The 14,541-nt window shown below is 42.9% G+C and overlaps 1 protein-coding gene across 1 annotated transcript in view; it reads right to left on the minus strand.

The window, feature by feature from the left end:
- Nucleotides 1–1,889: 1,889 nt before the first annotated feature.
- LOC135176867 (cytosolic phospholipase A2 epsilon-like) overlaps nucleotides 1,890–14,541 on the minus strand; it is a 28,475-nt gene continuing 15,823 nt past the window's right edge. The window contains exons 8-20 of the mRNA XM_064146290.1: nucleotides 13,817–13,977; nucleotides 13,533–13,625; nucleotides 12,874–12,911; nucleotides 12,033–12,189; nucleotides 11,445–11,581; nucleotides 10,737–10,959; nucleotides 9,427–9,541; nucleotides 8,637–8,774; nucleotides 7,853–7,960; nucleotides 6,687–6,878; nucleotides 5,015–5,181; nucleotides 3,487–3,670; nucleotides 1,890–2,620 (exon numbers count right to left, since the gene is read on the minus strand). Coding sequence (XP_064002360.1) covers nucleotides 2,382–2,620; nucleotides 3,487–3,670; nucleotides 5,015–5,181; nucleotides 6,687–6,878; nucleotides 7,853–7,960; nucleotides 8,637–8,774; nucleotides 9,427–9,541; nucleotides 10,737–10,959; nucleotides 11,445–11,581; nucleotides 12,033–12,189; nucleotides 12,874–12,911; nucleotides 13,533–13,625; nucleotides 13,817–13,977 — 1,952 coding nt within the window. The 3' untranslated portion in view covers nucleotides 1,890–2,381. The remainder of the gene's footprint in view (nucleotides 2,621–3,486; nucleotides 3,671–5,014; nucleotides 5,182–6,686; nucleotides 6,879–7,852; nucleotides 7,961–8,636; nucleotides 8,775–9,426; nucleotides 9,542–10,736; nucleotides 10,960–11,444; nucleotides 11,582–12,032; nucleotides 12,190–12,873; nucleotides 12,912–13,532; nucleotides 13,626–13,816; nucleotides 13,978–14,541) is intronic.

Consider the following 14,541-nt stretch of genomic DNA (forward strand, 5'->3'; position numbering starts at 1 on the left):
CAAACAACCTCTCCTCCCCCCCCCCAAAAAAAAAATCAGCAAACAACCCCTCCTCCCCCCCAAAAAAATCAGCAAACAACTTCTCCTCCCCCCCAAAAAAATCAGCAACCAACCCCTCCTCCCCCCCAAAAAAATCAGCAAACAACCCCTCCTCCCCCCAAAAAAATCAGCAAACAACTTCTCCTCCCCCCCAAAAAAATCAGCAACCAACCCCTCCTCCCCCCCAAAAAAAATCAGCAACCAACCCCTCCTCCCCCCCAAAAAAATCAGCAACCAACCCCTCCTCCCTCCCCAAAAAATCAGCAAACAACCCCTCCTCCCCCCCAAAAAATCAACAAACAACCCCTCCTCCCCCCCAAAAAAATCAGCAAACAACCCCTCCTCCCCCCCAAAAAAATCAGCAAACAACCCCTCCTCCCCCCCAAAAAAATCAGCAAACAACCCCTCCTCCCCCCAAAAAAGTCAGCAAACAACCCCTCCTCCCCCTCAAAAAAAATCAACAAACAACCTCTCCTCCCCCCAAAAAAATCAGCAAACAACCCCTCCTCCTCCTCAAAAAAAATCAGCAAACAACCCCTCCTGCCCCCCCCCAAAAAAACACCATCAACAAAAAGCTACTTGAATGACAGAAACAATCCCAGGAAAGCTCTGTCAAGCAGGGAGCAGAATGATACTGAAAAACCTTGGCCACCTTCTTCTTTTTAAACCATATCAGTTAATTCTTTTTTCAGAACAGAAGATTTGCCTATGCAATGCCTCATTAGATGAAAAGGAAGAAATGTAAGATGTTTATTCTGTTATATGTTCAATGACAGTTGATCATCATCCATGCTTTGGTGGACAAGATTTTTGCTTCTTAGGAATGACACAAAATGATTTCCTGTGTTTCCTTCTCCTTGAAGAGGAGTGCTGCTTCCTGTTAATAGAGTCATCATCAGGTCCTTCATCCCATGTGTGTGAGCATAGAATCATAGAATGCTTGGGGTTGGAAGGGACATTCAAAGGTCACCTAGTTCAACCCCCTTGATATGAGCAGGAACATCTTCACCTAGATCACATTGCTCAGAGCCCCATCCAAACTGACCTTGAATGTTTCCAGGGAATGTTTCCACCCACCACCTCCCTGAGCAACCCGCATCATTTAGTGCATTCCCAGGATGGGTATTTCTCTTTCTGTTCTTTGGCAACTGTGCTGGCATTTGAGAGCTGTTCCAGTTTTGTACTACATGTGTGTTAAGCAGCTTTTCCCCCTCAGCCATGGTACTTCAAAGTACCTTGTCAAATAACTAGTCAGACTGTGGCAGTCATAACATCTGAATTTGTACTACCATCTTGAGCAGCTCTGTTTTACATTTTATGCTTGTTTAACAGCTATGATACAGTGAATAGAATGTAGGTATCTTACTCCATTTCTCCAGTGTGATTCTCTGTGCAGGGTTACCACACATCCTGCAATCCCCTTCACACGCCCTCTGTCTCAGTAATATTTCAATTCACTACACTACAGATCCAGGGAGACAACTGCAACACACACACACGACCTGAGGCAGAACACAGTTGTTTATGAGAGGAGACTGGAGATACCCAAAAATTGGGTAATCCAAAAATTGCCTGGATGCTTTCCTGTGTGATCTGCTACAGATGATCCTGCTCTGGCGGGGTGGTTGGACTAGATGAACTTTCAAGGTCCCTTCCAACCCCTGACATCCTACAGTTCTGTGAAATGGCAATGGGCCTTCAAAACAAATTTGTGACTTTGACTTAAATGATAACACACAGATGTCATCAAGGACCTAAAAGGCCACTCATCCATACTTCCATCCCTTAGCGAACACTAGCTTGAAACACCAAATATCCTTCATAAGATATACATACATTTCACAACAATCCAATCCTAAAAGGTAGAACACCATTTAATTCAAGTTATTAAATCCAGATAAAATTAATTGAACTGATACTGTGCAGTCACTGCCTTTTGCATCTGGAGAGGGCTTTATGGATTTGCTGTCACTGGTCTACAATGAAATGCCAGAATGTTTTGCAGATGGAAAAATACTAACTAGCCAACAACACAATATGAGATTGCAGAGAGAGAGAGCAAGCATGAAACTATTCGCTATCAGACACAGCTGAGTCTTGAGCATCACAGTAAGGTGGTGTTAACAACACAGACTGCTGTGTTTGATATCCTATCTCCAGATCAAAGAGAGACAACTGCTTGATAAACTGAACCATGCGGCTTTGAATCAAGTATTTCAAGTTTCCTTTTATGAGAAGGTAACTTAGAAAGAGATGGCACCTGCCAAGGACAGTGACAGTGAAGCAGCTACTGCATATGTGCTGTCATGGCAAACACTTAATGAGGGAGGGGGGAAATCTGTTCAGGCAGAAGGCTGTGCTTGTGATGCTGATTGGCTTGGAGCTTGTTTTTTCCTTGCCACAGCAGTGCGCAAGGCCTGAAGAATCATGTTCTCGTTGTTCATGATGTTGTAATTAGTCAGCTTGAGGAGCTTGTTGAAATCTTCTGCTTTCAGTGAGACCTCTCTCGTTGAGTATGGAGAGGAGAAACTGGAGATGTCAACCTTGCCCTGTTCCATTTCAGAAGCGCTACGTGCCATGCCTGTCAGGGGCAAACAAAAAAAAAAGGAAGGTGTTTTATAGTCCCAGGGAATTACAGTACTCCAATAGTCTATGTCAACAACAGTTTAGAGACATCATGGATGCAAGTGCAGTGCTATGATCTCCAAAATACCTATCTCTGCCCAAAGTCTATTGGAGTAGAAAATGAAATTGTGTCACAAAACATTGTGTTGCAAACTGCACCTTCTACTGGCCAGCTCACGGCACATCATTCCATGTGTTCACAGGTGTTCAGGACTTTCCCTGAGGATTTTCGAGCAGAATACATAGCACAGGTAAAAGGAATAAAGAGATACATAGGACAAGAGGAAGCAGAATATTAGTAGCCTTGGAAGTCGTCATAAAACTAAAGCCTGCCTCTCAATTATTAGCCCAAAAGGACACAGTGTATTAGCTTATGTGCTATTGCTTTCCAGCATATACAACCAACACCATCATAGAATTCAGATGGAAAGCACAGTGGCTTTCTGTAGAACCATTCTATACCGCACAACTATCCCCTAGATCTGATCGTCATAAAATTACATAATCTGGGAAGTGTGCTTTGTTCTATATGCTATTGCAAACCTTTTGAGATCACAAGAAATTAGTTCCCATTCCTCTAGTTGTGGAACACATTTCTTCTTTCACTGAGCTGCGCCAAGCCTCGATCTAAACTTATGCAAAAGATTGCACCTCATTTTGCAAACAGTTTGTGTCATCCCATTTTGCAATGTATTCACTAGCAGGAACAAGCAAACTAACAAAGAATTTTTGTTTTGAAATGAAGAAAAAAAAAAAACCAAACACTCAGAGATTGAGAAAGTTAATTGCATTGATAAAATTAGCTGGGTCTTGTTAACTTACCAGGTGCTACATATCTTTGGAAGGTGTCATTCACTAATGGAAAATAAAGCAGCAAAGGAGCTCCTGGGGTGTCTGCACCATCAAACACGTAGCACTCTTTCATGTTCTTCTCATCATCTTTCAACCCAATGTTAGGAAATGGAATTCCCTGCTCCGAGAAGTATCTGCAAGTCTGTTGCAGGGGCTAGTCATGGCCCACCAGTAGCAGCACAAGAAATGGAAAAGATATCCAAGGTCAGGTTGCTGCCAAAGCCCAGTAATTCATCCCAAATTGAACAAAAGAGATTGATAGTGCTGGACAGACATCAATAACATCCACACCTGCAGCACCAGGGACTGTTTTCCTCTTGCCTGAGAAGCTATTTGGAAAACATCTTACCAGAAAATACCTAACATCAAGATGGCAAAGGAGGTTTCATTTTGTACCAAAGCACATCTCTAAAATGGAAATATGATCTAAGAACAGAACAAATTAATTCAAGGTGTTGTATAGAGCATCATTAATTAAAAGATAACTAAGTCAGAAAAATGTAGAACTAAAAAACACCTTAATCTGTGGTCCAAGACAGGAAGATTCACAGTCTCATTATCTCTGGCATTGTAAGTTACGAGTCAGCCTCAACAGGCTTTCTGCAGGCTTTTAAGACCAACTTACCCATTTCTGTAACTTCCAAATTTAGAAATAAGGTGACATTTCAAGCCAGCATATTTGAGACCCCAAAACACAGCAATAAAAACATTCATTAGAAAGCTCATTTGTGATGACTGAAAGCTCGTTTGTGATGACTGACTTGGTTAAATTATCTAACACTCCAGCACCACCTTTGTTTGCTTGAATCATTTCTAACAGGCTTCAGGGTAGAAGAAGGAAAGTACAAGTTATGCTCTTTTTCAGCTGCAGCAGCGAGGTAAATATTTTTCATGTGGCAACACAGTGCAAGAGCAGCATTAAAGTATCTTGCACTTGAAAAAGAAAAAAAAAAATATGGAATCTTAACCAGTGAACCTTGTGTTTTCTGGGGAAACTGTAAATGCATTTAATGTCTTGCTCCAAGCTCGTTATCAAAGGAGCAAAACTGTTACTTATTTTAAATAGATAAAAAGAAGGAATTCTTCTCTTGCTAGGTTGATGCTTGACAGCTGGGAAATCATATATTAAAGTAAAAAGACAAAATCTTATATACTGAGTGAGAATGCAGATTAAATGTACCATCTTAACCACAGACCAAGTTTTCCTGGCTATCTTTGTGCTATTAAATCACACATATAATTGTGCCAGAAGTTGCAGCTCAGCCTTCATAACTTCACTGTGCTGCTGTATTTTAGTGGTGATGCACTTAGAGCTATTCCAAAAGTAGTTTGAAAAAAACAGAGGTGTTGCTTTCTAGGGACTTTGGTTTCTCTCCTAAGGTTTGGAAACATCATGCTACTAAACACCAAGTTTTGTGTTTTACAGACACTTGTCTGAAAGTTGTGAAAAGTAAAGGAAAAGCCATCAGTATACAAAGACAGTTTTGAGACTTCTCACCAAGGTTTGTGAGCCACCAGTGTAATTTAAGTGTATGATGACATCCACTTTCCGCTCTGGTCTCATAAGGGGTGGGCAGCTGGTTTCAAAGAAGAAAGCTGCATCCACCAATTCCAGGTGCTCTGAGTTGTTTCTTAGGTCATTAGGAGAGCTGTCCAGCAAAGTGTCTGAAAGAGTAAGAGATTCAGAGCTATTTTTAAAAGGCAGAATGGAATCTCTCAAGATAGAAAGCAAAAGGAAGGTGACTCTCTCTCTCTCTCTCTCTCTCTCTCATCCAGGGTTTTCCCTTTGCTTTAGTATATTGTGTAGCAATCTTAAACCTCCCTTCCTGTTTTGTTGGTGTTTCCAAACCCATGAACTGCACCAAATCCTAGGCAGAAGTTCCATATATGCAAAGCCCCAACCCAGGGATTTTCAAGACAATGATGGGATGAAGCAAGCAAAAAATAAATTTTGTGTTACTTGAAGTCTCCTGGATAAAACACTGGCTGGACAGGAGGGACCACAAAGTGGTGGTCAACAGAGTTAAATCCAGTTGGTGGTTGGTCACTAGTTGTGTCCCTCAGGGATCTGTGTTGGTACCACTTCATTTTAACATCTTTATTGATGACCTTGATTCAGGCATAGAGAGTGCCATCAGTAAGTTAGGTGGCAATGTTGATTTGAATGAGGTTAGAGAGGCTCCTCAGGGGGACCTGGATAGACCAAATCAATGGGCCTACACAAGATTAATGGGATGAGTTTCAATAAGGCAAAATGCCAGGTCCTGCACTTGGGTCATAACAACCCAAAGCAACGCTACAGGCTTGGGGAAGATTGTCTGGAGAGTTGCCTGGCAGAAAGGCATCTGGAGGTTGTAATGGACAGGAAGCTGAATATGAGCCAGCAGTGTGCCCAGGTGGCCAAGAAGGCAAATGGCATCCTGGATTTTATTTAAAATGTTGTGGCCAGCAGGAGTAGGGAGGTGATTGTTGCCTTGTGCTCCGCTTTGGTGAGGTCACATCTTGAGTATTGTGTTCAGTTTTGGGCACCACAATACAAGAGAGACATGGAGATGCTGGACTGATTCCAGAAGGGGGCAAAGAAGCTGGTAAAGGTCCTGGAGAATAATTTTTATGGGGAGCAACTGAGGGAGCTGGGGTTGGTTAGTTTAAGAGGAGGCTGAGGGGAGATCTCATTGCTCTCTACAACTACCTGAAGGGACATTGTGGAGAGGCTGCTGCTGGTCTCTTCTCACAGGTAATTAGAAAGAGAACAAGAGGGAATGACCTAGAGCTGAGACTGGGTAGATTTAGATTGAATATTAGGACAAAGTTTTTCACGGAGACAGTGGTCAGGCACTGGAATGAGCTGCCCAGGGAGGTGGTTGAATTACCCACCCTAGGTGCATTTAAGAGTCATTTGAATGTGGTACTTAAAGATATGATTTAAGGTGAATCTTGCAGAGTAGGGTTTTAGGTTGGAGTTGGTGATCTTAAGGGTCTTTTCTAACCTGGATATTTCTATGGTTCTGGGAAGTGAAATATGTGAGGAGCTGCTTCGTTCTTCCTCCTCACCTGTCAGCAAGCACTAACAAGTAGCCACAAACTCCACTAGACTTTCTTCAGGATGTACAAACAGCCTTCACTAATTCCCAGCTGCTGTGCCAGTGAGGCAAGAGTGCTGCACACACCTTTCCATCTCGTGAAGTGCTCCTGCTGGATGTACTCGTTGTGCATCTGGAAGCCCCTGAGGAAATTGTGGTACTTGGAGACAGCTGGGCGGTCAGTCAGGATATCCCTGAGAGTGGTGGAGAGGTCACTCGTAGGCGTGAACATGCATGTAGCCATCTCATACGGCTTCTCGGGCAAGTCGGGTTGCTCCTCTAGAGATACATAGCATACGTGACATGCAGTTGAATTACAACCACAGTTAAGAGGAGGCTAGGTGCAAAGAGGAGAAGGGGTCACAGACTCTTCTGTACCAATAGCAGTTGTGTTCACAGCTCTCAGCATTGTGTTACTTTTCCCTTGTGGTCTGCTGAGAGCAACAGTTAATTTCTTGGCAAAAACATAAGCTTACTTTTGTTTTCTAAACCCTGTTAGGTGACATCTGACTAGAGGAGTGTCTTTCTCATAAAACATCCTTATTTCAGTATGCACTAAAGTATTTAACTTTTCCAATCAAATAAAAAACAGTGAAAATAGTTCTATTTGTACATTTTAGACATCTTCTGTAGAGATGTTCAAAATTCATCTGGTCATGACCCTGTGCAACCTGCTCTAGGTGAATCTGCTTTAAGGGGAAGGTTAGACTTGATGAATCACTCTAGAAGTCTCTTCCAACCCCTGCCATCCTGTGATTCTGTGTTTTCAAGGAATGGTCTTTCAGTAAAGAGCTGCCCTTTTCAGCTCATGTAAGAGAGCTGCACTACAGTGGCTTCCCTTGACCTCTATAAATATTTCAGTTCAGGCAGGTTTTGAGCGAGGGATGTGCTATGCAAGGCAAATGGATACTGGAAAGGAAACACTCAAGCTTCTCTATGGCTTCAAATAGTTGACAGGAGGTTTTGAGACCAGTTCATCTTTAAAAGCCTTTCAAAACACAATACTTTAGGGACCACCTTATGTATCCATCCTTTATGTCAAGGTCTGTCAGATGATGCCTTTCCTGCTAATAGCAGTCTCACTATTAAAGCAAAGCACTGACTCATATGTAAAATCAAATAATTTGGTTCTCCTGATGCCTCCCAAACCCCAAGGTAGGAGCACCAGGATGACAGAAAAATCAGAAAATGGTAAATGAGTGCAGTGAGGTCTGGAGGAGGGAAGCCAGAGTCAAAATGTGCCTGAGATTTACCTATTTCAGTGACTTTGTCTTGGGTCCACCTGTGCCAGAAGTCCTGTGAATTGTCAGCTGCATGCCAGGCATCCAAAAGGTTTTTGGAGAAGATACTACTCCACATTCCTAGGAAGTGGAGAGAAGCAGAAAAAGTAGTGCTGAGGTAAACACAGGGAAGTTCTTTTAAAAACTCCTTCCTGATACTTCTGCATCTCTTCTTTAACTTTTTCATATTTCTACCCAGTTTTGCTGAAGTCCAGACAAAGATTTCAGTGGTAGAGCTAACACAAGGAAAAACACTTCAGAAGAAACTTCTAAGTCTTTTTCCTTCTGTCATGCTTTATCTAGAGCTTCTTTTTTCCCTTTTTAGAAATGTTACACTGTCATTTTCCTATTTAATTTCCTTTGATAAGAAATACTGTTCAGCCATCTCCTTCCCTGACTCCCCTCTTCCTTGCCCCACTTATTTCTTCTCAATGCTTCCTTCAACAAAGTCTCACTGATTCCCAGCTTCCAGGATATTTTGAAAGCTACTGGGAAATTGTAATGCTTCAAAAGCAGTCATAAAGGTAGGTAAACAACTTAGTTGTTGTTTTAGTTTGATATTCTCTCAGTCCAGCTGATAAAACCACCTTTGCTGGCAAGGGCAATCGAGTGAGCTCCAGGAGGCATTCTGAATTCCAGATGACTGAGACAGTACCTCTACAGCCACAATGCAGAACAACAGGTTTATGGGAACTCATTTCCAGAACCACTAGCATTTGTATTGAAACCTTGTCAAACCCCCAGGCTTGTGAGTCACCTTGCATGAAGCAGATCCGGGACTCGGGAATCTTCTTCATCAGGCGCCCCATGAAGAACTCACTGCCAAAGTCTTCGGCACGAATGAAGGCACCGTACTTGAGGAAGCCCACCTCGTAAGGTGTGAACTCCACCCACTCTGCCAACACACATACCCACAAAGTTAGCTCTGCTTCTAGAAACAGTCGGGCTGCCAGATGTGGAAGAAACCTTCTAGGTGTCAGCCTTCACAAGCTAGCTGACTGAGCATGTGCCCTGAGCAAACTCTGCTGACAGCCTCCACTGTGCTTGCTATTACACTGTCTGTGGGTTTGTGAAGGAGCAACACCAAGGCTAAGGGAAAACGTAAATTCTTCTTTCTTTTTATCTAGCAAGGGAGAAGTTTTCTCATGAAAGGTGATCCACCAATGTAGATTGACTTAAGTTTTTTACATTGCCTCTGGTCAACCAGGAAAAACAGCAAACTTAAACCTATGGTGGATCACTTTAAGAATCCATAGAATTTCTGATGCAGTGTCACAGATCTATGCTATTGGGCTCAAGATAATGTCTGAATATGCACTCTTAGATGCCAGGGGACGTTACAGAATACTGAAACATTGCTGATTGTCCTGTGGCTGCCCAGTTGCACTTTACGTCTCTGAACAGGAGTTCTCATGGCTTGAAGTGACAATTTAAGCCAATTCATTATTATTTAGTTTCCCCACTCTCTGTGCATCCTGTCCCATGTCTCCTCCCCCACCTCCCCTCTCCCAGATAAAAACATGTCTTTCCCAGAATTGAAACATTACCTCTAAAATCTTTAGTGGCAACTTTGTCCTTGACATTAAGGGCAAGGTAGATGGGCAGAGGGTTCTGACCCTGATTCACTGCATGACGTTGATCAGAAAGTCTGTGGTGGCATTTCTGCATGAGGGAGAAAAAGCAATCAAACACTTAGTTGACAATTGGTTCCTTAAAGATGCCAGTTTATGAAGTCTGGATATGGGATATGATTTCTTGAATTTCCTCCTAAATTTATGTCCATGCGTGTGAAAAACAGACTGCAAGAAAGTCAGTGCAGCAGAAACAAATGTTGTTATCTGGCCACGTTCTACATTTGGTGTACAACATCAGCCACGAGTTGCTTTACATGCCACTGCAGCCTTGCACTGGTAAATGTGAGAGGAAAACTGTAGGGCAGATGAGGGAAATCTAGGTGTTATCTAGGTGCTATCTGTTAAGCACATGAATTCTTCAAGGCAGCACATTAATGACCCTTGTAGTCAATTTATTGTTTTTCTCTTTCAATTTTGAAAGTCAACATCCACAGAGGAGAAATCCTTGAGCTGTCCCTTACGACTTACTCATCAACTGAAGACTGAGTCTGTTCAGGCCAAATTAAATTCTAGCAAATTTCACTATGTAGCCCTGAGGCCAGAAATTCAATGTAAAATATTATATGAAATGAGAGTATTTAATTGCATCTGTTTCACTTAGATAAAATATAGACCAAGTTTAGAAGATTTTAAAATAAAAAGCTTTTCCTCCAGCTGTCATCAGTCTACCTGTTTACATGAAAAGTTTCGCCTGTGACATTACAACAAAATGGGAGGGGAATGGGAGGTCCCGAGAGATCAAATTCAAAGTAGCTAGACAGCACCTGCAAAATCAGAGTTTCTGTAGCTGTCTTAAGAGATCTGGATCTATACACTCTCTCATCACTAAATCTCAAAGTGCAGTAGCTACATATGGTGTACACCTGCAGTACATTCAAATTGTGAGTGCAGCTTGCATAAACACTGCAGCACTGGAGATATAAAAACATAGGGCCATAAAAACAGTTAAGAACCTCCAAAAAATCTAGGATGGCTGTAACATTAAATATCATGCAAGTTTCAGAGCTAATCTGAGCACTTCTATGTTATATTCAGCCACAACTTAGGCTCCAATGTAGACACACATTACATCTCCAAGATATTTGTGTAAATAAGTGGTGTTCTGCCTACATGTCAAATACAGTTTTATTGTCCAGGTGTCTCTTCTTAGGGCTTTGATTTCTCGTACTGGCCACAGATATCAAGTCATGAACTTTATGAAAAGAAAGGTGTGCAGAATTTACCCCATCATTTAACATGGATTCAATCATGAGCCCCCACAGATCAATAAAAGATGTTTTATGTCCTGCTTGGGTCCTTTGGCTCAGCTCTCTGTAGTAGTTCCTCAGACTTCTCAAGCAAAAAGCCTCCATCTTGCACTTGGCTGCTTGCTTCCGAGCTTCAATGATTATTTCACCAAGATCTTTACGTGACCAGTCAGCATCTTCGTACAGCTTTGTCATTGTCCTGCAAGCAGGAAACATGATGGAAAGAAGTGAAGATGATGCTTCTGAAACTCAGAGGATATACTTTGCAGAGCTATGGGCCCTTACTGTTTTATCTTTTGGTACTTTTTCTCCTTGAGCTTACTTTGATCAGAAAGGCAAGCCTCAAGGCGGTCAGTCAAAAATCACTTGATCTGGGACCCCGCACAAGCAGCTACATCATCTGTCTATGCTGCTTCTGTCCAATGGTAAGTATCCATAAGTGCTCATTTGCATAAGATTTAGGATTTCTACACTTCCAGTAAAGTCTCTTCTTTTGTTTAGGGGTTTCTTTGACGATACCAAAATATGATGCACAATAGGCCTTTCACGGGTGACCTTGGCACTCACAGACTTAAAATGTAAGCAAAATAAACCCCTTTTACCCTTGCAGAGATAGCAAAGCTTGCAAAGCATAGGTTTTGCTTTAAGCGAGTTCTAAATGACATTGTTAGAAAGACTCCTCACCATGTTGTGCCAGATGAGCCGCTGAGGTATGAAACACAATCCAGAACACGCAGCTTTTGAAGACCCAAAATGCTGCCATACATGGCAGTGAGTGCTCTTATCCCACATCCCGCTGTGGTCACAGCCACTATGGGCACCTGTTTGGCACAAGCACCAGTGGAAAAGCAATGTTAAGGCACAGCCATGTCAAAAGGTTACATGTACAGAAATAACATCCAGGCACAGAAATAAAGCAACATTGCTCTATGAGTCGTGACTGATACAAGTCCCTGTAACATCCCTGCAGGGTATGCTAGAAGATCTTTGCACATCAGGGAGGGTCTTTAAAAATCAGGGACCGAAGTCATTGTTTTGAAGTTGCTTCAGATGACTGACCCAACAAATGGAAATAGAGACTTTGCACATCCAGACAGACCACTGAGCCCTGCAGCTGAGATCACCATGGCTGCAAACAGTGCCTTGGAGGAGGAGCTGCTGACAGAGGTCCTCTTCACTCCTCACCTGGATAGTAGTGACAAATCACTCCTCATGTCTAGGTGTGAGGGAAATGAGCAATAAAAATCCCCGAGCGGTGCCTTCCCCGATTACCTCATGCTCTTGCAGGTCTTCCTCCAGATGAAGAACCTCCTTCAGTGCAGCAGCAACCACCTTTCTCCGTTTTTGCAGGAAAGTCTGTTCATCAGCACACAGGTCAAACCCCAGGCGGGCATCTAGATTTCTTGGCCTGAAACACAGACCCTGAGTCCTGAGACCAGGGCACAAATATGATATTATTACTTCCTGTGGTTAACTCTGGTTATGTTTGTGTGTGTTTACAGATCTGTTTGTGGACAATATAATGTAATAAACAAGAAGAGCATCACCACAAACAGACCTCTGCTAATTGCTGTAGCTGCTAACAAGAACGCAAAAGGGAAGGGAAGGCAGACCAGAACACGACAGACTGTTCTGGTATGGTAACAGAGTTCCTACAACACACTTCTGGGTTTATTTGCTCACATAATTAACTGTTCAAGTTGCAGTAGTGCCTGCCATCTGTACCTGTAACAACATAACCACTGTGCACAGGCACTGCAGTTGATTAGGAAAACAGCTACCAGACCCTGGTGTTATTTCATTTGTACAATACAGAAATATGATTTCTCTGTGGAGCTGTTCTCTCCATCTCTGAGCATAATCCTGCTCACAACTCAAAATCTACTTGCTGAGATGCGCTACTAGCTTGGAAACTTGTAGGAAAGGGCCCCATGATTTAATTCTCCATCACTCAAAAAAGGAGAACTTGATAAACAAAAGCCTGCAGCCCGAAGACGAACACACCTCTGCTTACAACTGAGCCTATGTGGACCTCTGCTGACTTCAAATGAGCCTTGCATAGGTGAAAATGTCTCCCAATTACAGGATCAGGTCTTGCTGGAGACTCACTTACCATTCGTTTGCCTGTGTGTACAAGTCAATTGTCCTGTCCTGAAAATCGCAATACAAACAGTGTAAGCATGCTCAGGTCATTCATCCGGTGCCTTCCTCCCCTACACCATCTACAGGCTGTTTCACTATCCCTGCAGTTGGTCTGGGTTGTGAGGGACAGAATGAGCTCCAGTACAGATTGTGCTCACTAGAGGTGGGCTATTCACCCAGGCCAGGTGGGCAGCTCAGGGACTCTCATCTTTTCGCAACTGAACACTTAGTTTAACCTTCATTTTCTGGGGATGTCACTGAAAGCTGGGCATCTGAACAACAGACATGGGGATGTTTTCTGTTTGTTTTTTTGTGTGTGTGTCAGGTTTGCCCTTTTGCAAGCGTCTTAATTGTCATATCCATTGCTGTTAGCGCATGTATCATGTTGATGAAGGTATTAGACATGTCCTGAGGAAATCAGTTTAGACTCAGAACAGGGTTGAATGGCATAGCTGAAACTACTTGCAGAACAAAAGGAACCAAATAAATATTCTGCATCGTTGCAGAGTGACTCTCATACACACCTTACACTGAGGTACATGTGTCTGATGGAAACTGAATCACTGTACTGAGAGACTGATCACCCTCCAAACTGGACGCGCGTTTGGCTGGTTTTTGACTTGTTCTCACCTCTGCTATTGATATCTTCTCTTGTATAGGAAGGGAGTTCAGAGGTAGGGTCACAGACTCATTCATATCCCTTTCATTTTGACTTGAGATGGACTGAAAAGGAGAGTAAAAAATTACAGCTGTTAACAATTATACAGAAAGGGGGGTAAGGAAGGAGATAAAAGCAGTCTTCTCTGCCTCACTTACATATGTCCACTTCTCAACTCCCCTGCATACACAGACCTGCACGCACACTCAGAAATGCACAGCAAAGAGCCAGCCACGCGTTAGCGGTGATCACGTACCCTGCTGAGCCGCCTCCGTCGCGGCAGAGACACGGTGAGCGCAGACTGATTGTACTTGATGTAGTGGAACCTGGCAGGGGAGGTCGGGCAAAGGCAGGAGCTCAGCGTATGGGTCTTGGTTCCTTCGTACGACCCGTCCACAGTTAGTGCAAACTTCCTCTCTGAGGCAAAGGAGTGCAAACTGAAGCTCTTTTTAAAAATGTGGGTAACTCACTTGCACAGTCATAAAACCCACAGCTTGCTTAAGTCGTTGCTTTTCTGTACCTGAATTGTAGGATCAATACATAGACTCACTTGTCTGAGCCTCTGAGTTTCAGCTTTAGAGCTTCTGTGCAGAGCATGCCATGTGGTAGCTGTTGCTACAGTACCTCAGTACTGTGATTGCTGAGACCACAACTCACATGATCCACAGCTGGTAACAGGTTAGAGAGAAAAAAGCAGTCCCTCCTGAAAGTCTGAAATTTTCCAAGCACCACAGTAGTAAGACAGTGTGTGGTACAAAGATATTATTCTGGTATATAAGGTAATTTGAAATTTTCAGACTTCCGGGAGGAACTTCTTTAGTTTTGTAGCAGAAGACATTTATCTTCAGAACCAGTAAAATCTCAGTCCTTCTATCATGTTCTCCTTTACTTCAACCTGTAATCACAGAAGGTTTGGGTTGGAAGGGACTGCTAGTCCAACCCCTTCTGCAGCAAGCAAGGGCATCCTCAATTAAGACCAGG

Source organism: Pogoniulus pusillus, chromosome 1, assembly GCF_015220805.1.
Source record: "Pogoniulus pusillus isolate bPogPus1 chromosome 1, bPogPus1.pri, whole genome shotgun sequence".
Classification (NCBI taxonomy): Eukaryota; Metazoa; Chordata; class Aves; order Piciformes; family Lybiidae; genus Pogoniulus; species Pogoniulus pusillus.